At 32.5% G+C, this 25,229-nt stretch overlaps 1 protein-coding gene across 3 annotated transcripts in view; it reads left to right on the top strand.

Moving 5' to 3' along the window:
* The window catches only part of CALCRL (calcitonin receptor like receptor), a 90,695-nt gene that overhangs the window by 29,825 nt on the left and 35,641 nt on the right, over positions 1–25,229 (top strand). For all 3 annotated transcript variants that reach the window (XM_074339068.2, XM_019740750.3, XM_088794619.1), the window contains 3 exons: positions 21,991–22,081; positions 22,256–22,345; positions 23,535–23,627. In XM_074339068.2, the coding sequence (XP_074195169.2) occupies positions 23,574–23,627 (54 nt within the window). In that variant the 5' untranslated portion in view covers positions 21,991–22,081; positions 22,256–22,345; positions 23,535–23,573. The remainder of the gene's footprint in view (positions 1–21,990; positions 22,082–22,255; positions 22,346–23,534; positions 23,628–25,229) is intronic.

Raw genomic sequence — 25,229 nt, 5'->3', positions numbered from 1 at the left:
GTAGTTTCTGAGTCCAGCTCTACATTAATTGGAATGTCTGCAGTCTTGGGAAAATCTGTCTTAAATATATTAGTGTTCCCATGGATTTTTCTTCAACCGCTGTGCATTCAATGTGTAGTTGGCATAAAGATAGCAGATAGCATATAGTGCCTAGGCTGCCAGTCAGATGCCAATTTTAGCCAAGATTTACATATGAACTTTGAATTTAGGCATTGTTTATTCTATTATGATAAAAGAAAGATTGTGATTTCCACCTCTTGCCAATTTAGCCAATAAAAATTATGATCTTTTCTTAATGCAAAGTAAATTTTAAACGTGTCCATTATGACATGCTGCCACCTGTCATTAAGAAATGGGTTTAAAATGTGGTTATCCAGTTATATCTTTATTATTTAAAGTTACTTTTATTATATATTTAAGAATGAATTATTATTGACTAATATTGAGGAATTAAAATACCTCCTTGGATAAAAATATGCTAATTAACTTTCTTGGGCAACTATAATTATACAACTTTCCTGTACTTACACCCTAATAAAACATGATAGAAAAGAGAACTCTGCTTCCATAAATAAAACTTTTACATAAACAAAATATTCACTGTGCTGATGTCCAAACTTAGATATGGCACTTTCCATTCATGCTATTGGGTGACAATTAATGATATTCAATTTGCATCATCATGATAACTAACATTTATTCAGTGCTTTCTAATGTGCCAGAAAATGTTCTTAGCTCACTACATACTAATTTTTCATGTAATACATAAACTGTAAATATGATATAGTGTAATATCCCCATTTTATGTGGATATCGAGATAAGAGGGAGAAAATAATTTGCTTAAATTACATAGATACATAATATCAATTTAACTCAAGGATCTACAGACTGAGTCAGTGACTAACTCCCTAAAAAATAATGATCTTTCTCACTTCTCCCAAGGTGTAAATGTGAGCAAAGCCACACTAAGTGCCCTCTTTGGTATTTTGTGTCTATTGAGACATAAATCACAGTTTTTTGAGTCAGTCCTGGTGCTGTCCTCATACAAGTTATAGCTTGAATAAAGAAGAGTCTTTCAAGATCATGCCAATAACAATTACGTTGGGGAGTTTTCTATCAGAACTGCTGAAGGGAAGAATAATTTTCTTTATTTGCTGAACACTTACGGTAGTCTGTCCTAAACCTACTTTTGTCCTTTTGGCATGTGAATAACAATGTCTTAAACATTTTATGGTCCTAGAACATGCTCTTGCTTTCCCCATATGGGGGAGAGGGGACAGATAAAATTTAATTAATTGGTAAAAAGTATGATATAATTTTTATAGGTAGAGAAACTATCAGAAAGAGATAGTAATTACCTTATAAGTTTTAAAATATAACAGCTGACAGTAATCACATATAATAATATACAATGTCAAGGGAATAGAATGAATGTTTGAATCGCTTTGAAATTCTGAGATGTAAAGACTTTGCCCATTTGATGTTCATACTTTTCTCCCATCTTGTTTCCTTTTTGCACATGTTACTTCCTCTATATGGAATACCCACACTAACTCCCTCTGTCTCTGTCTGTCTGTCTCTCTCACCCCTCTTCCTCCCCCTCCTACCCTTCTCCTCCCCACCCCCCTGACAGATGCTTAGATCACAGTAATACTTCCTTTATTGGTGTGGAGGAAAATCCTGACACTCAACTAAGGTTTTTCCCGGAATCAAAACAAATAAGTTTAAAAAGCTGATTCAGTAGAGGGGGGGAAAAGACTTTAATGTTGTAAATACTTTCCCAGGGATTCTAGGGCTACTATCCATCATTATTTGGTAAACAGAATTCATTAAAGACATTCACATGTAAAACATCCCTCTACAAAAGAGCTCTCAGTGACTGCCACAGTCCCGGGAGAAAACTGAGAGGAGGGAGAAAAAGAGGGGAGAAGGAAAGACTTTAGACATTTAACCAAGAGAAATTGTAAACATTTTATGTGCTCTGAATTAATTTATTGGTGCTCTCTTTAAAATGTAATTGCTACTTAAATTGTAGGAAAAAGCAAATTCTATATTTCCATGAAACATTGTCTTAATTACAAATATATATAGAACATGGAGGAAGAGAGAATAAAAATGTTAAAGTCAAAACTGGACTTGGAAATCTTATTTTTGTCTTCATTTAGCTATCACTGAAGTATAATCATTTCACTCCATTATACAGTGATTAAATTACTTAATTTATTTTACTAAAATTTTGTTGGTAGCTTTTCTGAGAGGATTTTTATATGAATTACAAAAAAAAAAAAAAAAAAAAAAAAAAAAATTACGAAAGCCATTCTGAATTACCACAAGAGCAAAAACAAAACCAGCTGCAAAAGGGAGTTTTAAATTTTCAGTTGTAAAGAACAGAGGACTCCAGGGCAAGTTTATATAGTGAATTCATTGATTTAGTTCTACAGTAGGCATTTGGACACCTGCATCATCCTAACTTAAAAGAAAAATACATAGTAAATAATATAAATTCATGAATATGATATTAGACATCTTTGGGTTTTATTTCTAGATTCTCTATTTATTAATAATGGTTTAAATAAACTTCAAAACATACTGTCCTGCTTCTTAAGAGTATTGCCTTACTCAATTATTAAGTAAGGCATTGAGAGGAGAAAGACAAAAAACTCATTGTAGCTAAACAACAAGATTCAAAAATGTTTTCTGAATATATAAATGTCAAAATATCATTACACTGCAAATTATAATATTTTGTTGCATGTATATTTCAAATAAATGAGTGAATAAAAAGTTCAATTTCAAAAATGTGGCCTTCAATACTTAATGTATTTGCATTAATATATATATTTTGGACATAATAACAATGATATTTTTCCCTTAGGACAACAGAATTAATAAACGAAAAGGACCTTAAGAATCTAGTCCAATATCCTTACTTTACAAATTGAAAAAAAAAAAAAAGAAAAGAAAAAGAAAAAAACTGAGACCACCGAAGATAAGTGCTTTTGCTCATATTATATAGAACTGGTTTAGTGAGGGAACCTAGACAACATACAAAGGTGAGAATATTACTAACCTTAGTGCACTGTGCACAAGAAGCTTTAGTTCACATCTGTTGCTAGATCTAGCCTGGAGGTTTCCTCTGCGATCTCCAGGTTTTGTTAAATTAAAACCCTGGGTTTATTCATATTCAACCCAATACTATTTGAATTTTTAATGCAACATTTTACCTAAATATATGATTATTGCTAAAGAAAGCTTTAATACCAAGCAGTATGTATTTACCTCACTGTATCTCACTTTATGCCCAAAGACTTCTTATTCTTGTAATTTTATATATGGATTTTTCTTTTCTTTTAGAATATAAAAGTTAGTGTCAGCACAGATTTCTAGGATTAACAGGCAAAAACATAGTAGTAAAATATTGAATATGAATATGCACTATTTAAGAGTTTAAAAATATACTTCATTTGAAAATGTTCACAACTTTTCCATTTTATTGCCATATTATCTATCACCTATCAGTTTTTAAAAATTTTCTTCAAGAGTATGAGAAAACATTTTCTTCGACTAGATTAAGTCCTTATTTTTTAAATGGAAGATAAACCATCTGAACTAGTCTTTTACTCCTAAAGACACATTAATTTTGCTGTGATTAGTCTTTGTAAATCATTAAAACAATGTTAATTATATAACTATGGACACATATTTTGTAATGAATAATCATTTATTTATTCATTTAAAAACTTAGTGACACACCAGGCAATGCCCCGGGGACCTAAAGATTAGTAAGGAAACACCCTCAAATGCCCTCAAATAGCACTCACATTTAGTGCAGAAGATAAAAAACAGACCTAAGTCTGGTGTGATAATGTGCTGTTAGAGGGTGCGTAGAAAAGAGCATTCAGCCTCCCTGTGGTGTAGGAATAACATGAGGGAGGACTAAGGAAATAAGAAGTTCAGAGAAGGCTCCTTAACCATGGTAGGGCCTAAATTAAGTCCTGAAAAGACAGGAATTAGATACTTCATAAAGTATCATCAGCATTATTAGATAAAATATTTTATTTTGTCCAAAATTCTGTTCTTCTTACATCTGATGTTTAATGATGTTGACACCATCACTCCTTCCCTGAATAGGAAATAAAGTAGGAAAACCTGTCCTTCTGTCTTCCATTTATATCTGTCTCACATATAAATGCTCGCGTGCGCGCATCCACACACACACACACACACACACACACTCTGCAGAAGGGGACCACATCACATCTTTTTTCAAACACTAATTAGTCACTTATTTCAAGTATCAACCACAACGTTACAAGCAATGTTTAGTGGAAAAGACTATAGGTATAACCAAACAAACAAATAATGTTAGGTTCCCCAATACTTCCTTGTTTTCCTTCCTCCTTTTTTTCACCAACTGGTATCTTTCATCATGAGGCAGAATCTTAAGATTTTCTTCATGATGAACATGTTTAAAAGAAAATTTATGTTTGAATTGTGAACTGAATATCGTGTACATCTTCGCTAAAGAATTTACTTCCAATTTTTAAAAGTGCATGTTTTCTAACAAATAACTTTTATAAAATAGTAAGAGCTAAATGAAAAATATATGCGATTTTACAGTACAAGAAATCATTTTTGAGCTTAAAAATCATTTTAGATAATAAACTGTTGTTTGCATTTTTTTTGCCACACACTAGCATATAAACTTTTTTTTTCCCCCTGGGATGATGGTGGAGTGGTCCAGAATCAAGTTTTGACATGATAAAATCCAGCTGCTTTACTCCCCATTGGTACTATTTTATATTGAAAGGCAACATTATGTTTTAAAACATAAATAGTATTTTAATTATATTAATATCATTATTAACTTAATTATTTTGTGTTATGTTTTACTATGTATGTATGTATTATGTTTTAATTGTTTTGTACAATAAAATTAGCTTAACTAATATCTGCTGCAGGCTTTTCTTTCTCCTTAAACCATTTACATTTTATGTCCTTGCACCATTTTATTTCCAACTCACAACCCTCTGCTATTTTCAAAAAATGGATCCAATACTTTCAGTCTTACTGGTTTCCTTATTTGATTAAGGAATTGATTAAGCAAATAAAAATGAACAGCTGATAATGCAAATGCAGAATCTTCCAGGGTATGTGTTTGTGACAAAGCGTGGGAGACTTTGACTCCTTAGTAATATTGTCCTGGGGATCTAGAGAAAAGCTGAAAGAAGGATAAGTTTTGATAAGAAGACAAGTGATTTTGGGGACAGTGCCCATTGTTCCTTCCACTTGAATATATTAAATCCCATGCTTTCGGTGGCTGATAAAGTCTTCTTTTACAGAAAACTGAGAGAGTTGGCATTGTTAAATATTAACATATAATTTTATTCAAAATTACAAGTCTAGTCACGGGAACCAATTTAAGTAAATCAAGGCATTCCCTTTCTGCTGCAAGGGAGAGAGACCACTTCTCTTGAGTGGTCTTTTTGCTTTCTGGATTGTGATAGGTAATTATGTAGGTTATTATATTTAAGCTCCACGATATATTTCAAATATATGTATATGCCCATCTGAGAGCTACAAACCCAAGTAAATATTGCAGGTTAGGTTTCTGCCTGTATTATCTTAGTAAGATGGTAGCGAGTATCCAAAATTATCGATGCAAAAACCTGTGTTCTCTGCCCTGCAACTTGTTTTCTACTGCTTTCCTGTTTCACCCCTTTTTTCTAATAAAAGTCCCCCACTGTTATTAAAAAATAAAATAAAATGAAATAAAATGGTAGTCATCTGCTGCCAAAAGTACTGTTCAGACAGATGTATTGGACTCCTGCCCCAGAAAGCCACATGTTACTTTTCCAGCCATAGCCTCTACCAAAGGGTCCACCAGGTTGTTTTTATCTTTTATTTACTTTCATCTTCTTCCTTCCCTCCCCCTCCCCCCCGAGATTGCTATTGTTAGTGCAGCCCATGGTGACTTTTGGTAAGGAAACACTTCTCAATGGAAAGAAAGACATGCGTAGTACTACGACCTAGTTATATTTTGAGAAACATGCCCCAACAATGCATTGGATTCTTTTGTAGTGACCAATACAGGCCTCGGGATGCTGTGACTCTTTTTTCTCAAAAACGAAAAAAAGAAAAAAAAGAAGAAAGAAAGAAAAGAAAAGAAAAATCAACTTATTAGGTACCAAGGAACTATTATATATTATTAATTTATTTTTAAAGTTATTTAACTTAAAAAAAAACAGACATTTTCTGTAGTGATTTCTTTTCCCCCTCTTAATTAGGAAACAAATTCTTATTTAGTGAACAGATTTTTCAGATTTAAAATGGTGACTTTTTTGGAAAGTATCTCTTCTTTCCTCAGGGTACTTTACATTATCATGAAAATTCACTGTCTTAAGATTCAGTTAGAGAGGAGGCAGTCAGGTTAGGAAAATGTTTTACTGTTGTTAAAGTCTATTACACCCTGTCAAGTGTGACAGGGCTTTTTTTCTTTAACATATCCTGGTCCAGTTAAGGCTGAGATTCATAAAAAGTGCTTGGCACAACAATTTAGCAGGAAAGAGGCTATTTTAAAAGTCTTTTGGGAACATGTTTGTGAAACAGGAAAAAACATACAATTGAGTTGATAACAGCTCTCTGTGAAGGTTAGACTCACTGAGATGGATTTGCCATCTTTTTTTCACAGGGAACGTGTTGTTCTTAAGCAGCAGTTCTCACTTAAGCAGTTTAATTCAGCAAGGAGCATCTTCCTGTGCAACTTCTTTTGCACTGGAAAAATCTATTTTTAAATTACAATCCAGACTTACTCACAGGAGTGAAAAATTAAAAATAAGCTGAGTTTGGATTGTAGAAAATTAAAGAAGTTTGTAGAGTGCATCATAGGACTGTGTGCCTAGCAAATGTTTCAAGTCACATATCCAGGTTTCCACTCATTAATTTCCCAAAGAATCGCAAGTCCCTCCCAGGCCTGTACCTTTCCCTTTACTCACACAAGCCTTGTTCATTTTTGTACCCATGCCTTGTGTTTCTAGTTCTTCCTCACTAGAAAGCTCTACCTCTGTTTTTTATCAACACACATTCTTCCTTTGAATTCCTTGGAAACTAATGTTTTGAATTGTACTCTAATTCAATTCATGTGCATATCTCTTAGAATACACTGTCTGCTCCCGTCCCGTTGGAGACAGTACTTCTGGACAAAATGTCACTATTTACCATTCTATTATATGATGATGGATGTGAATTTTGTATTTTGAGGCATTCTCTTACTGATTTCCATAACTATCTAGATCACCGCTCTCACTTTCTTCTTCAAAATGTCTGATCTGTGCTCAAGATATTTTCCCACCACTTCTTTTCTTCTGCTATATCTACTATATTAGTAATTGGAACCTACCCATATAGTCATGTCAAAATTTGGGGAATCTGCTTAGGTTTCTGACACTCACTAAGTTTTCATATCCTCATAGATTAAACCTTTTTGGTATCTCTGACTATTAAATATTCCTCTCCATCTCCATTATTTTTATTCTTAGTTCCAGGTTCAGCCTTCATGATTTTCTTGCCTCACTTACTTAGAAGTCACTGTAGTATTTTAATTTGTCTCTCTACAACTACACTTGTTGCCATCTTTTATCATCCTAATTTCTAAAATGAAAATCTTTTCATAGAGTTCTACTGCTTAATTCCCCTACAATTTTTATTTAATATTTTTGCAAGCAGCTTAGCAAATTTTTGGAATACATGTCATTCCTTCACAGGATGGTGCCCCTGGCAGACACTACTGACGCATCAGTTTACTCTCACTGAGTCTAGACTCAGTTTCAACTCTGCTCAGTGCAGCAGTCCTGCCTGCTGCCACCAGTAAATTGCAGTGGGCATTCTATATGAACATCTGCAGCCTAGAGCATTAAACCAAAACTCCTCAACATGGTCAAGTTTCATTTTGTTGCATGTATCTGTCCAATTTTCCCAGCGTCACTTATTGAAGAGATTGTCTTCACCCCACTGTACATTCTTACTTGCTTTGTCATAGATTAATGGACTATATAGGCATGAGTTTATTTCTGGGCTCTCTATTCTGTTCCATTGATCTATGTGTTCGTTTTTTATACAAATACCACACCATTTTGATTACTATAATCTTGTGTAAGTTTAATATCAGGTAGCATGATACCTCCAACTTTGTTCTTCCTTCTCAAGACTGCTGTGGCTCTTTTGGGTCTTTAGTGGTTCCATATGAATTTTGAGATTATTTGTTCTACTTCTGTGAAAAATGCCACTGGTATTTTGATAAGGATTGCACTGAAACTATAGAATGTCTTGGGCAGTATGGACATTTTAACAATGTTAATTCTTCCTATCAATGATCACAGTATATGCTTCCATTTATTTGTATCTTCTTCATTTTCTTTCTTCAGTGTCTTATATTTTTCCAAGTACAGACCTTTTACCTCCTGGGTTAAGTTTATTCCTAGGTTTTGTTTGTTTGTTAGTTTGTTTTTTGATGCAATTGTAAATGAGATTGTTTTCTTAATTTCTCTTTATGTTAGTTTGTTATTGGTCTATAAAAATGCAACTAATTTCTGAATATTAACTTTATATCCTGCTATTTTACTGAATTAATTTATCAGTTCTGATAGTATTTTGGTGGAATCTTTAGGGTTCTCTATATATAGTATCATGTCACCTGCAAATACTGACGGTTTTACTTCTTTTCCAATTTGGATGCCTTTTATTTATTTTTCTTGTCTGAGTGCTATGGTGAAGATTTCCAATACTATGTTGAATAAAAGTGGTGAAAGTGGACATCCTTGTCTTGATCCTGATCTTAGGTAAATGCTTTTAGCTTTTCCGCATTGAGTATATGTTAGGTATGGGTTTGTCACATGTGACCTTTATTATGTTGGTCTGTGTTTTCTCTATTCAAACTTTGCTGAGAGTTTTCATCACAAATGGATGCTGGATTTTGTCAAATGGTCTTTCTGCATCTATTGATATGCTCGTATGACTTGTACCTTCATTTTTTTTTTTTTTTCTTTGCGGTGTTTCGTTAATTGATTTATAGATACTGAACCAGCCTTTTATCTCAATAACAAACTCCACTTGATCATGGTGTATGATCTTTTTAATGTATTACTGAATTTAGTTTGTTTATACTTTGTTTAGGATTTTGGCATCTATGTTCATCAGGGATATTGGCCTATGATTTTCTTTTTTGTAATGTTTTTATCTGGTTTTGGCATCATAGTAATGCTGGCCTCATTCAGTGAGCTTGAAAGCTATCCTTGCTCTTCAATTTTTTTGGAATAGTTTGAGAAGTATTAATTCTTCGAATAGTTGGTAAAATTCACTTGTGAAGCCATCTAGTCCAGGACTTTTGTTTGTTGGGAGTTTTTGGTTACTGATTCAATTTCATTAGTAGTTATTGGTTTATTCAGATTTTCTCTTTCTTCTTGACTAAGTCTTGGAAGATTGTATGTTTCTAGGAACTTATCCATTTCTTCCAGATTACCCTATTTGTTGGCATATAATTGTTCATAATATTTTCTTATTATCTTTTGTATCTCTGTGGTGTCAGTTGTCACTTCTCTTTCATTTCTGATTTTACTTATTTGGGTCCTCTCTCTTTTTTTCTTGATGTGTCTGATTAAAGGTTTATTAATTTTATTTATCTTTTCAAAAAACTAGGCCACCTTCTCACACCATATAGAAAAATAAACTCAAAACGCATTAAAGTTTTAAATGTAAGATCTGAAATCATAAAAGTCCAATAAGGAAACATAGGCAGTAAACTCTCTGACATTACTCTTAGTAATATATTTTTGATATATCTCTTTGAACAAGGAAAACAAAAGAAAAAGTAAACAAATGGGACTACATTAAGCTAAAAGTTTTTGCATAGCAAAAGAAACCATCAACAAAATGAAAAGACAGCCTATCAATTGTGAGAACATATTTTCCAACTATACATCTTATAAGGGGCTAATATCCAAAATTTATAAAGAGCTCAAAGAACTCATACAACTTAACACCAAAAAAAACAAACAATGCAATTAAAAAATGGGCAGAGGACCTGAATAGACACTTTTTTCAATGAAGACACAGAGATGGCCAATAGACATATGAAAAGATGCTCAACATCACTAATCATCAGAGAAATACAAATTAAAACCACATGATATATCACCTTACACCTGTCATAGTGACCATCATCAATAAATCAGCAAACAGCAAGTGTTGGTGAGGATAATGTGGAGAAAAGAGAACACTTGTGCCCTGTTAGTGGAATTGCAAATTGGTGCAGCCACTATTGAAAACATACGAAGGTGCCTCAAAAAATTAAAAATGAAACTACCTTATGACCCAGCAATTCCGCCTCTGGGCATTTATCCAAAGAAATCTCAAACACTAATTCAAAAAGATGTATGCATCCCTGTGTTCATTGCAGCATTACTTATAATAGCCAAGATACAGAAGCAAACTAAGTGTCCCTCGGTAGACATTGGATAAAGAAGATGTGGTGCATATACACAACGGAATATCACTTGGCTATAAGAAAGAATGAAACATTACCATTTGTGACAACATGGGTGAACCTAGAGGGTATTATGCTAAGTGAAATAAGTCAGACTGAGAAAGGCAAATACCATATGATCTCACTATTATATGTGGAATATAAAGAACAAAATAAATGAACAAAATAGAAACGGATTCATAGTTACAGGGAACAAACTGGTGGTTGCCAGAGGGGAGGGTGGATGGGAGGCTAGAGGGAAAAGGTGAAGGGATAAAGGAGTACAAATTGGTAGTTACAGAATAGTCACAGGATATAAAGTACAGCGTAGGGAATATAGTCAATAAAATTGTAATAACTATTAATATGTATGGTGCCAGGAGGATACTAGGACTTATGGGGGATCACTTCATAAATTATGTAAATGTCTAATCACTATGTTGTACATCTGAAACTAATATAATATTGAATATCAAGAGTAATTGGAAAAAAAAAAGATACTGAAGCAAAAAACAAACAAACAAAAAAACACCTCCTTAATATGACAGAAGATACCATCCTTAACTTGCTTCCCTGTCTCCCTGGAAAGCCCATGTCATAGGTACTTGTATCTTTCATCACCTGGCACTTTCATTACTGATTTTTTGATACCCCCTTTGAATGTCATACTCTCTCTCTTTCCACATGTGCACACATGCACGCTTGCACATGCACACATGCACACACACACACACACACACACATTTCTGCTATGTAAATGCAACATTCTATCTGATTAATGAGACACGAACATATATTTATTGACTACCTACCTCTATATTCGTACATGTCTTTCTCCACCATGTTTTGATTATCTGTGAAAGTAGAAATAATAGAATATGGAACCAGAATACTTAACATAGTTTTTGGAATACAGTAGGTTCTAAATAAATATGTTTAAATGAATAAGTAAATTAGTATATTAAAATACTAAGATGCAATTATGTTCAACAGTTGTAAGAAATAAAAATGTAAAGAAATAAATTTTAGTATTATCAACATTCAGTTTGCTTCTTTACAAAAATAATGGAAATATAAAATAACTTTTACCCTTACCCCCTGGTAACCACTAAACTATTGTCTGTGTCTATGAGTTTTTGTTTCTCATTTATTTGTCTTGCTCTTTTGTTGTTTGTGGTTTATATAAACAAAGGGAGGAGGAGGGTGGTAGATGAGGGTAAAGGGGATCAAATATATGGTGATGGAAGGAGAACTGACTCTGGGTGGTGACCACACAATGGGATTTATAGATGATGTAATACAGAATTGTACACCTGAAATCTATGTAACTTTAGTAACAATTGTCACCCCAATAAACTTTAATTAAAAACAAATAAATAAAAATAATAAAAAATAAAATACTTTTATATCAAAGTTAATTTTATATAAAGTGTGCATTTACCTGAGACACACATATTGATTTCTTTACTTCCGCCTTCCCTCCTTTTTTTCCTTCCCTTCCTTCCTCTTTCATCCTTCTATCCTGCCTTCCTGCCTGTTTGCCTTTATCCCTTTCTACTCTCCATCCTTCCTTCACTTTTCTTTTACCTAGTAATAATTCAATAAAAGGGAAATAGTTTGGATATAAGATTTTTAAACTCGGTTAATATCCAAGAACGAACTAAAGTTCAATAATTTCCCCTTTCTTGCTAATATTCCTATATTGTTTCTTTGTTGTTATTTTTTGTAATAGCACAAATGGAATAAAAAGATCTACTTTTTTGTATATAAATTGTCAATTTTCCACTTCTATAAGAAAATGAAATAAAAGACTGTAGAAATGTAAAAAAAGAAATCACTGGCAGAAAAAAAGAGATCTATCTAAATCTAAGGGAAATTTATAAGTATACAACTATACATATCTTTTACCTCAACTATATGTAATTGTTGTATATTTTTTATAAACTAAAATTTATTTCTCAAAGGAAATATAATATTTTTCAGTATAAATTGAAAAGTAGGCTCTGAAAGTAAATTTCAAGGAAAATGTAGTTTTCCTTGCAAATCAAAACTGTTCCAAACATAAAAAAATAGCTACCTTTTTAGTTGTCATTGAACATGAGATAATGCATCAAACTGAAAGAATAATTCAGAGTTTACATCTATGGGATGCACTGTAAGCCAGGAAAGTTTTTTGGTCAATCTGTTTGGTTTTACAATGTGAACATTATTTGTCGGTGACAAAGGAGAGAAAGAGAAAACTAGATGTTCTGCCCAGCATAAATATTCCCTCAGATACACATGCCCCCTTTCCCTTTTTTTTCGCATTTACTTTTTTTTTAAAGAGCTTTATTACGATATACATTACATACCATTTAGTATACCAATTTAAAGTATACCAATTAAAAAATGTACGATATACATATATACCATTTAGTATACCAATTTAAAAGTATACAGTTCAGTGGTTTTAGTATATTCACAGGGTTGTACAAGCATCACTACAATCTAATTTTAGAACATTTTTATCACCCTAAAATGATCCCTGTACTCATTAGCAATCACTCCCCCAGCCCTAAGCAACCACATTAGTGAAAAAGGTTTGTCAATTCTGGACATTTCATATAATGGAATCATACAATATGTGTCTTTTGTGACTTGCTTCTTTTACTTAGCATAATGTTTACAAGCTTTATCCATGTTGTAGCATCTATCAGTACTCCTTTACTTTTATTGCCAAAGAATACTCCATTGTGTGGATATACCGCATTTCGTTTATCTGTTTATCAGTTGATGGGCATTTGAGCTGTTCCCACTTTTTGGCTATTAAAAATAATGCTGCTATAAACAGTCATGTACAAGTGTTTGTTTGGAAGTATGTTTTCATTTCTCTTTGGTATATTCCTAGAAATGGAATTGCTCTGTCACATTGTAACTCTATGTTTAACATTTTGAAGAACTGTTAATCTATTTTCCCAGCAGCTGCAACATTTTAGAATCCTACCAATAATGTATAAAGGTTACAATTTTGCCACAGCCTTTCCTATAGGTATTATGGTTTATCTTTTCATTGTAACTATCCTACTGGGTATGAAGTGTTATTTACCATAGTTTTTAATTGCATTTCCATATGACTAATGATGTTGAAGATATTTTTTTTTCATGTACTTATTGGTCATGTGTGTATCTTCTTTAGAAAAATCTATATAGATTCTTTGCCTATTTTTTAATTGGGTTGTTTGTCTTTTTATTGGATATTAGCAGAAGTTTTTATGTATTCTAGATACAAATCCCTTATCCAACAAGTGATTTGCAAATATTTTCTCCCATTCTGTGAGTTGCTGCTTCATTTCCTTCACAGTATCATTTGTTGCACAAAAGTTTTTAATTTTGATGTAGTCCCAAATAATCTATTTTTTAATGTCACTTGGCCTTTGATATCATATGTACAAAAACATTACCTAACCAAAGTCACAAAAATTTATTCATATGTTTTCATCTAAGGGTTCCATTTACTTTTTGATCTGTCAATAAATATCTTACCACAGGCATATAATAGTTGTGGATTCTCCAAGCGCATAGACTGCTAAGTTTATTTCAGATTTAGAAAAACAATCACTTCATTGATTTTTTTTTTTTCTTTTTTTTTTTGGTTGGGGGGAGCTAGTTTCTGAACTCCTATAGGGTGGGCTTGGAATATGCTTTGGGAATGAATAACACTGCTCTACTTTGGTGAAAAAGAAAATAAACTGTAGATATTTAGATACAAATGGAAAGAAGCTTGAAGTTGTTTTATTTCACAGATCAGAAAACAGGCCCGGCAAATTTTTGGAGAAAGATTAACAGTTTTAAATAACAAATATACCATAGCTTTGATGATGGACTATTACATTGCTTAAATTAAAACTCCAGCAGAATTACATATTTTCTGATTTTATTGTCTTGGAAGAAAGCATATTTTCACATAGAATTTGACTCCTGACTTTGTGGAAAGGAAATAATAGGTGTAAAGCTTTTAGTCAAAGAGATGGAAAGATGTGTTTTGGTCCTATGCTCTTTGAGCAAGCAATTCTTTCCATATTAGATCTGCTGGTGGGAGAGTGTTCCATCTACTACAAAGCATTTTTTTTTTCAGGCTCCCTCCCACCTTTTACTAATTGGGCTGATTTGGCCACTTGCCTCTTTCAAATATAAAGAGGCCGACCAAAATTACCGGAAAATGGCTAATTATGCCCACAATGGGAATATTATTTCCATGAGTAAGTACTTTAGAGTATAAAATCAAGTCCCAAATTTAATCATAATATTATCTCTGTTTAATAGCTATTCAACTATACAACTGGAATTTTCATTTGATAAGCAAGCAAACATTTTTTTTTTGGGGGGGGGTTCCAATTCAGTGTTAGTAAAGGCTATTAAAGTCAACCTAAAATTAAAGCCAAATTTGGAAGGTTTTTATATCTTGATTTTAATTGGATTACAGACAACTTGCTAGATTGTTAGCTTATATAAGCTCACTATTAGGAAATATGCAGTTATACTAACTTGGTTGACATCATATTTGTAAAAGTACTTATCGTTCACTTGCTTGATATTTTCATAACTGACTTAAATGAAAATAAAAACAACCATATTATTTCTGCGGAAAATAACAAACTCAAGATGCATATGATCACTTGAAATATAGGATTAATTTCACTTATAATTGAAATTGTAGCAAATAACTTAAAACATGTATAAACTTATATTTCTAAAAATATTAATGTGATAAAATAATAATAGCTAACATTTACTGAGTTATAAAAAATGTAAGTACATTATTTCATTCATTTTCACAATAGCATTCTGGTTAAGGAACTATTTTACGAATGAGAAAACTAGTTTTACAGAAGTTGTTTAACTTGCAAGTGTGAGGCTGAGTTGGTTTTAAAAATCAGGGAGTCTAACACATATTTGTAACCAGTGCAAATACTGCCTGTACTTGTAACTGGCATCACACACACATTTTACCTCTATCATGCTAATTATTAAATATCAGTTGGATGCTACTTTATTTCAATATCTCTCGGGAAAAAGGAAAACTATCATTAGTCAATGGGACAATATTTACAATATATGTTTTTGTAGCATGTGGAATTTAATAGTTATAATTAAACTTGGGCATCTCTTCAAAAATAAAATACTTTCTGGATGTTTTTATGAGAGTTTTAATTGACTTTTTAAAATTGGCTATTAGATGTACTTTTACGTAGTAGGTTATTCACAGGATTTTGATGAATTAAATGTAATAATCTCTCTTACTATGTCATTGATTTCCTTGTTGAGTTTATGCATTATTGAATTATTCTTAACATTCCTGTAATTTCTGGCACTCTATAATTTTTAAAAATTTTACATAGATCATTTTCTGTTAAATGCAAAAGAGGTAAAAACCTAATGTAGCCAAAATTCAGTAATTGCTGGTTTCTAATCCCAGGAGCATTAGGGCTATTCCAGTGATGATGGCAATATGTTTAGTTTGGCCTAGAAGAACTGATCAGATTCCATTCTGAGAAGTCTGGCAAAGGGGCTTATGGAGAAGAAGTATGTTTGCTTTTCTAATTTCAGTTTTTTGTAGTGGAGAGTAGAGAGCTAGACTTTCCCCAAATGGCCTTTCAAAAGTAAGAATAGGTCTAAGAAGAGGCAGTATATGAAGAGGTGGAATCAAGATATGATATTTTTGGCCTAGAAACCCTTTTCCCGAATTCCCATGTAACAAAAGAAAAATCCCTTAGCCAAATGGTCCACTTTCCACTGTCTTAGATTCAAGGACAATTGGTAGTAGAAGACCTAGAGAAAGTCTTCCTGAGCCAGAAAAAACAGTGTCAGGAATGATTTGGTTTCAAGGATATTTTGGATTCGGGTTACTTTGAACAAAATTGTTCCTATATACTAACCACTCTTTTCTTTTTTATATAAATTTTGAACCTCTATTCAATGCTTAAATTTACCTTACCCTCTTCCCTTGTTTTACGAATGAGACACCTGGAAAGGTATGTAACTTGTCCAAATTCATTGAATGACAAGAGTATTGACTGAGGTCCAGGACTAACTTCCTGTCTTAAATGTTGGTGAAATCATCTCTCTTTAGAACCTCATGAATAAGTCCTATGGACTCTGTTTAAATTAATGAACTCAGCCTCTAAACTCAGCAAATATTCTGCTCTCTACCTTGATAAATATTTCGTTGAGGACAGAAACTTTAACTTCTATTCTCTTCTATCTTGCTACACAACTAGATAAAAGTAGATGCTCAATAAATAGTGTAAGGTGACTAATTGAATTTCTAGACATATTTCTTAATTTCAAAGCCACTTTAAAGTTCTCGAAAGTGAGAAGTACATGTGTTTTTTATTTGGTTACCAGAATGACAAATTTGAGTTCTCAAGCCATTTACCCCCTCCCCCCCAAACACACACAAAGAGCGAGAGAGAGAGAGAGAGAGAGAGAGAGAGAGAGAGAGAGAGAGAGAGAGATTGATTTACATTTATATATATCCTCAAATAGCAAATTACTGAGGGCAGGAATTAATAGAAAAAAAAAATGTGTGAGAAAAAACACAAATGTGTTTGATGATTAAAAGTAAAATGAAATGTGAAAATTGGATGGTTAGGCAAAACAAGGGAATAAGCAAAATAGAAATGTATTCTGTATTTTTTAAACCTTAATTATCTAAATAAATGTCTCAATTCTCTGAGTCAATATGGTATAGGGTAAGGGACCAAGATTTAGGGTCAGAGAATCTGAGTTCATAGCTTGGGGTCAGCCGTAAGCATCTATGTGACCTTGGCCAAGTCACTAAAATGTATGCTGGACTTCCCTGGTTCCTTCATTTGAGATTATCATTGCCATGAATCATAGATTAATAAACATCATAGAAATAGCTAATGATTATTAGGTGTTTATTATGAAATAAGTTCCTTATATTTATCATGTAATTTAACACTTAAAACAATCTGACGAGTTACAATAAAAATTCTAGGCAACATTGATTGAGTCATTACTTGTACACCCATTTTCAGGCCAGGAAATAGGTGTGGTGAATTTAAGTATTGCAAAAACAGAAGTTTGAAACTATGTTTCTGTGACTCCAACATACTTCTTCTAATAAGAATATAATAGAAAACAGGAAGTTGAAGATCAAATTCAGTACTGGTTTTCAAGTTGGGTAAATCAAATAGAAAAGAGTTGTATTGATTCTCTCAAAATCTCACCGCAATTTAGGAGCAGCTGGAAAGAAATTCTACTAGCTAATGTGATTGCCTTGCTGTCTAATAAATGTATTCTAAGGTTAAGAGGAATGACTGGCCATTTGGGAAGCAGAGAGTAACCACTTAGGTTTGATAGGAAAATGTAATTTTTGACCAGGTAAGGATTTGTATTACTTTTCTATCATAGCTGTAACAAATTGCCACACATTTAGTAGCTTAAAACAACACATATTTACTATCTTACTGTTCTATAGGTCAGAAGTCCTATGAGCGTGGCTAGTTTTCAAGTCTCAAAAGGCCAAATTCAAGGTGTTGGCAGAGCTGTGTGCTCTTCTGGAGATTCTGAGAAAGAAGCTACTTCTAGACTCATTCTGATTGTTGGCAAAATTCAATTCTTTGAAGTTTTAGAGCTAAAGTCCCCATCTTCTTGCTGGCTGTTAGCTTGAGGGCCACCCTCATCAACTAGGGCTTATCCCTAGGCCCCAATCAAGATGAGCTAAATCTGAATTTATTGGAGTAGAATCTTGGCAATGATCTTTTCTTCTTTTTTAAAGGTGTTGGGAAATTATAATATGCTTGTGAGGCTGAATAACACCCCAAAACACTAGGTTCCGTAGACTTGATTAAGTTCATTTTGTAATTAATTCACTCAAAACACGCTTTCTGTACAGTCTCTTTCTGTTCCCACTCTGCCAGGTTTTGGAGCCACGAGATGGGTATGATACATGTCCTATTCTTGTGCTCCCAATCTAGTAGCACAAACAGACACACAAGGGAATAATTACATTATATGATACATTGTAAAATAGGTATTTGAAAAACTCCCTCTAGGAGTTCTGAGACATTAATTGTGCCTGGGACATTGCAGAATAATTTGCTTGATTTATACTTGATAGTTCTTTTTAAATTGTCTGCCCAGTACCTAAAGAAGTGTGTTCAGGGGTCAGTATGACCCAGTGAAGATGTATTTACATTGTACATCCCAAAATTTAACAGGCGCAGAACTTCCTCTGGTGTTCACTAAAAATGTAGATTCCCAAGTCCTTCTCCCAAAGATTGAGTCAGAGTGTCTGTGATGGGGCGTGGACACCTCAAACATGTTCAGCAAATTCTGGGAGTGCCTCTAATGGAGGTGATCCATGAACCCACACTTTGAGGAACATTGGTTCATGCTACATCACTGATTTGGTACCTGTTCATTCAATAGCCTAAGAAAAAAGAATGCAAACCTCAAGCAATACTATCAAATGGATGTATAGTTCGAGTTTCTTACATCAATCACAGATCTTTAGGAAAGAGAAGCCTCTTTATATTTTGTTTTCCGTATGGTTTCATGTATTGAAAGTATTAAGGGCATTCTAGGCCATGATAGGGGTGGGGAATCAAAACTTCACCGTGGCATTTCTATATCAAAGATGCTATTGGAAGTAAAGGCAGGACTTGGCAAGAATAATTCTAGTATAAAGACAGATTTTGGAGAAAACAAAATTATAAGCAGTGAAGAGAAAAGGTAACCAGGATCACGCATTTTGACATTTTCCACAGTGACAAATCTAGTTAGAATGACAGGAAGAAGTTTGCATTTGCCATACAGGTGTGGAATATTGGAATTGGAGGAGAGCGCTTAGTCCTTGTTTAGATTCAAGAGAAATATAGGTAACTTGTTTAACATACCGTAAACTATGGCATGGACCAGACAGGAAACGGCCTTAGTTTGCTCACACAAAGGTTCGGGACAATCAATGGAAAATTAGATATATATGGAAATGCTCCTGTTAGCCAGCTTTACAGTGACTGGATAAATAAATGGAGAAAATATTATGGATTAGGGCCTGTAAAAAATCCAAGATATTTTGGAAATAGAGAAGTGAAGATGAAAGTTGGCACTGTTATGTTTTTGTGTTCTGATAAATTAGTATTTAGTAAGTCACATTTATTTACAATTTTTATGTAGAATAAAAAATGCTTTTACTTTGATGTAAGCCAAGAAGATTGGTTAAAATTTATGGACTTGGAAATGCAGATCCATGAAAAACTATCCTGTGGAGAGGGTCTATAGTGATTTTTAAAAATGGAACCAGAGTGATGTTGCATAAAACCCTGAGTGACTAGGAAGTTATATTTCAAAAGTTATTTGAGGTTTTAAGACATTCTTTATCTCTCAAAGTTCTTTCTGTGATGAAATAAATCATTTTTATTCTGTGTTGTTGATTCGTTGGGCAAGAAGCATGAGACTATTAGAAATAAGCTATTTTTTATTCCATGTGTACAGTAAAGAAAATCATTTTGCTTCTAGTAATAGAACCAAATCTTCCAGTTTGTTTCAATTTGACAAGTGAAAATGAAAAAGCATTTATAGGATCTGTAAGGCTGGCTAACGAAGAGAAAATGCCAGTAACTGCTAATAGTACTGCTCTGATTACAAGTTCCCTTAAGAGTTTAAATTAGAGCTTTCTCAGTTTTGAAGAAGTCCTTTTTTTACTAAACAAATCTAAGTACACTTGAAAAAAATCCACTGGCAGATTTAGTAATTTACCTTGACATCCTTTACATATATACTTGATCTCTCCTCAAAATTGAATAGGAACTACGTATTTCACAAAGCAACATGCAACTCAGTTGTCAATAAAGAATTTAACAAGATCTGAAAGAGATTTACAATGATTTGCTTAACAACTTTGGCTAGTTATTATCAAATGTATTTTAGTAAAGACAAATTTGGAATAAGCTAAATATAGAAGAAAGAACCATTTGCTGAATGAACGTAGTAGACAAAGTACGCAAAGAACCAATGAGCCTAACCAAGGAATACAGTTAAACATACATCTCCTGATAATAATAACATCTATACGAGACTCAATATAAATTGACTGACTGATGTATCTGCAATGGTATTATCTACATGTCCAGTTGTTTCCTCCATTGTTGATTTAGAGAACTCTTGGTGAAAAAGGTGATTCCTCCGTAACTAGCAAGTTTACACAGTAAAAACACAACCTTCTTCCTAGCAGTCCATTTTCTAGATCACTAGGGAATAGGGTGAAGAAGGAAAGCTATAATCATGGAATTATTTGCATTGATAAGTATTTTATGAGTTAAAGTCCTCTTACAATATTGGTGCCAGAATGATCTAGTGGACACTAAGAGATATTGCATTAATATACTTTTGGAAACTCTGGTTTTGAAGCCTACTCAATAAGCAACACAAATAACTGCTAATGCTGGGTGAAATATTTTTCCAATAGGTTGGGTTTGAGAAAATTCCAAACATGTTTTTGATGTACTTTTTTCCCATTCGATTTTTGAATCCATGTACACATGAAAGGTATTTTAATACTGACTCATGTGTACATCATCCAAGTATGGTTTTATAAAAACCTATCATATTTCCAAATAGAATATTATTTCTTTACATTCTTATTTGTATGTTTCTGTATTATATATATTCAATACAGAAAAATCTGAAGCTCTAAATTTGGCTTAACCTTTATGACTTCTAAAGTCAGTACAGTACACTACAGTTTGTTCAATATCCAAACAACCACAGAACTTGAAAATTGAATAGTTTCAGGACTTTATTTTGTAGGAAAGTAAACAGGTTGATATGAAAACTTTGTGTCCCCAATTTTCATTGTCAGTACAGAATCAAACACTATCTAAAACCTTATAATAGAAGAAATGACAGTTAATTAGTAGTTATGATTAGTGTTCTTGATTTAAAATCCGGGAAGTACTTTATTGGTTCATTTTTTTCATTCATTTATTCATTCATTTATACAGCAAATGTAAATTAACTGCCAGTCACAAAGGATACAATGATTAACCAGATATAGTCTCTGGCTTTGAGAAACCATACGAGCAAGGGAGATAGATATACGTAACTAAGACTAATAGCACCACATTCCAATAAATGATTAAAGATATTGAAAGATTAAAGTATAGTTTAATTTTACAATCTTTTTGTAATATTCTAGTTCTTTGAAATTTACTTAAAATATTCAGTTAGATTTTTCAGTATCCCAGGTATCCTTGATAACTGAAAATTGATACTTTCCCATCTAATGAAAAACAACAAATACGTGTGACAAAACTCAAATAAGCAAAAGAGACTTTAAAAAATTGGAATAGCTTTTTAAAATATCATTTTAATAGTGGGTTTGTTTCTTTTTGAAAATTTCAATGTATCATGTAAATGATTTTGGCTCATTAAAATAATATTGTTATGTCAATCAATATTTCAGGTCATGACCCCAGGATTTAAGAAGTTCTTGAAGACAATGTCGAATATGATCCAAGAGAAAATGTGATTTGAGTCTGGAGACAATTGTGCATGTAAGTATTGGAAAATTAGATTTTCTTATGGTAAAATGTAATAAAAACTAAAATTCCAACTCATTAATTACTGGATTGCAAAAACTTTGATTCATTTTTTTTGTTACAACATGCATGGTTTTATTAATATCTCAAATTAATACACTGTTCTAATTTTTTTGTCATATTTTTAAGATTAACTAGTAATAAAAACCCGGTATAGCAGACAGAAGAGAATACGTTATCTGAAAGAGTGCTACACTTAAAAAGAAAAGCTGTTTCCAGGTGAGTCATTGGTGAGGGTAAGCAATGGCATAGAGTCTATGTGCTAGTTAATGGTATGTTCTCATTTCATGTGATAATAAAAACAATAAGCAAAACGTGGAAAAGTTTTTCCTAATTCTTACTCTAACATTTGCTTTATAATGAAAATCATTACAAGTTTCCTAACAAAATTAAATCTAAGTTCATAGTTCACTAGTAAATATCTATTGATTGGATTTTTTAATCTTCTTTGAAAAATGTATTTTATACATTCAGTTAAGTAAATAATATATTTTATGACTATACCAGGATAATTCACATCTCATAAAAATACTATCAGAGAAGATTGCTCGTGGACCTTATAGTATTATACACTTTATCCCAGCAATGTTTGTTTCTTAGAATTAAGAAATTAAGAGTTTTATTTTCAAATTTTATTAAAAGGGTGGTGTTTTGGAGGCCATTTTTCATTATTTCATTAGCTCACAATTACATCGATCATTAAAAATATATAGCAGAAATACTTTTTTTTTGCTATTATCCATCTTCTGTAACCTGTTTTTAATAATGTAGATGACTCAGAAGATTTTTTTTAATTTTGTGGTTAAAAGCAATTGAATCATCCAGTGAAGAATAATTTCTATTAAATTATAAGGCCATTTTAAAGAAATATGGATACTGATTCTCAAGAAATTGGCCCATGAGCAATTTCTTCTCTTAAATTATTGAAGACTCAGAAAATTAAAAATGAGATTAATATTTATTGGAAATAAAGGTAAACTTTATAGTAAATATGCCATCAAAATGTGTGCATTTATGTTCTTGCAAACTCTTTATTTTGATACTTTAATCATTTTATCCCAATTTTGGTAAACACGATGTTTTCTATTACTAACACATATATATGTATATACATATATATAATATATAATTATATTATAATATATATATTATATATATATATATTTATATGTGACATATATATGCAAGAAGCTTGCTTGCTTGTAATGCTAATTAAATTAAATTAAAATGTTTTAATTAAGCTCTTTAATATTTTAAGCCATGATGCTCTTAAATTTGTAATACGTAAGACTATTAATCAAATCTTTAAAGCAAAATTATTGTGTAGTTTTAAAGAAATTTTCTGTTGAGAACAATGTATATTTATTTCATAAATTTGATGGATGAATTAATTTATTTTCTATTGCAGTTTGATTTATATTATATAGCATATTTCATTTTGGCATTAATGATGGAGAAAAAGTGTACGCTGTATTTTCTGCTTCTCTTGCCTTTTTTTATGGTAAGCATAAATTTTTTTAATGTATCTGCCTATCGATGAGTATTTCCTCTTTAACTTCCAATATATCTATAGTTGATAAAGGTGAATCACAACAAACTGACATGCAGTTATTTGATGCATAAATTAAGTACATTTTTATATCCAATCAACACATCAATAACTGATTTCCTTTTAGTGTATACTTGAAGGCTTTTCATCCCATAGCAGGTACCATAGGACAATGGCACAGCTGGGTAAGGAGGATGTCAAAGAGAGGAAGGTAAATGAATACAAATATGCAAGACACCAGAGGAAAGTAATTATCAGAGTTTGAAAAAAAATAGAATGTCTCTATAATCATATATAGTAGATAAAATATTTTCAACCAGACCTATTGATTCTGAGTTAGAACTATTAAAAACACAGATCCTAACCTGTTCATTTTTCTCCCATTCTGCCAACTGATTGACTTATATTGACGAACAAGTAATTCAGAACCAGGCACTACAGTTTAAATTAATTTCCTCACCCATTCATTCAAAGAAGTACTAAGTGTCCATTTTCTGGCCCACACTGATGCTAAGATTGGGGCAGGTGTATACATGCGCGTGTGCCCTCATGTACATGTCTGTATGTCTGTGAATGGGATGTAGGGCTGGACAAAAAAGCAGACAAAAGATGACAAAAAAACAATTGCTATACCGGAGGAGACATATATCTTATACATTTCATTTCATTTTTAGCTGCAGAAATAATTTTTTTCATATTTTTCTCCATTTCACATTAAAACCATAACTGTATTCTTATCTAATTATATGTATGAGAAACTGAGAGACATAATCTCACCTACTTCTGTGCCAGCAAATAATTTTCCTGTGGCGTTTCCAAGCAAACCCCACAGAGATTCAAACAAAGAAACTCAAGAAAAATATAGAAAACCTGAACTGGAAAAAAGCAAGGCTACATTCCTGTCAGCATTTGTATTTGAAAACATTCTCAAGTCTAAAAGCAGTCCAAATTCTACACTTCTTAGACGTTATCTTGGATAAATAGACTAGAATTCAAGAAACAGGACCCCTGTTTCTTTAGCTCACACCCTCCATGGAGCATGCCAATGAGCTGCACAGGCCAACATTGATTCCTAGCAGGTAATTCTGTAGCAGATTACCAATTCGATTATTGTGATTTAAGGAACTGTGACCGTTTCTCAGACAGGGTGCAAATCTGAGTCTTTATTTTAAGTAAGAATGATTATATTGAGTTTATGCAGTTCTATAAACTTACTGAGAGCAGGAGAAAAATATTAATTTTCCTGATGTGAATTTGCACTTATTACTCGTGCAGCATAACTGCTGCATAAATATTTATTAGCAAATTAAAACAAAAAAAAGAAGGAGTTAAAGTTAAATGGTGGTCACTTGATGCTGACACTTGAGTGGTGCCACACACTGAGGGAATGTTACTATTTAGACTTTACTAAATTCAACTTCCTGCCAGACAACAGAAAATCAAGAATGAGGGGATAAAATAAGAGCAGAAATATAAACTGCTTATGGAAAATAGTGAATAGTATTAATGCAAAAATTAAGAAGAAATAAAGTTGAAGAGAGGTTTATACATGTT

The sequence above is a fragment of the Rhinolophus sinicus genome, chromosome 17, assembly GCF_057876585.1.
Source record: "Rhinolophus sinicus isolate RSI-liver-muscle chromosome 17, RSI-T2T, whole genome shotgun sequence".
Taxonomy (NCBI): domain Eukaryota; kingdom Metazoa; phylum Chordata; class Mammalia; order Chiroptera; family Rhinolophidae; genus Rhinolophus; species Rhinolophus sinicus.
Note: the sequence above shows the minus strand (reverse complement) of the source record. Positions and strands in the feature narration are given on the sequence as shown.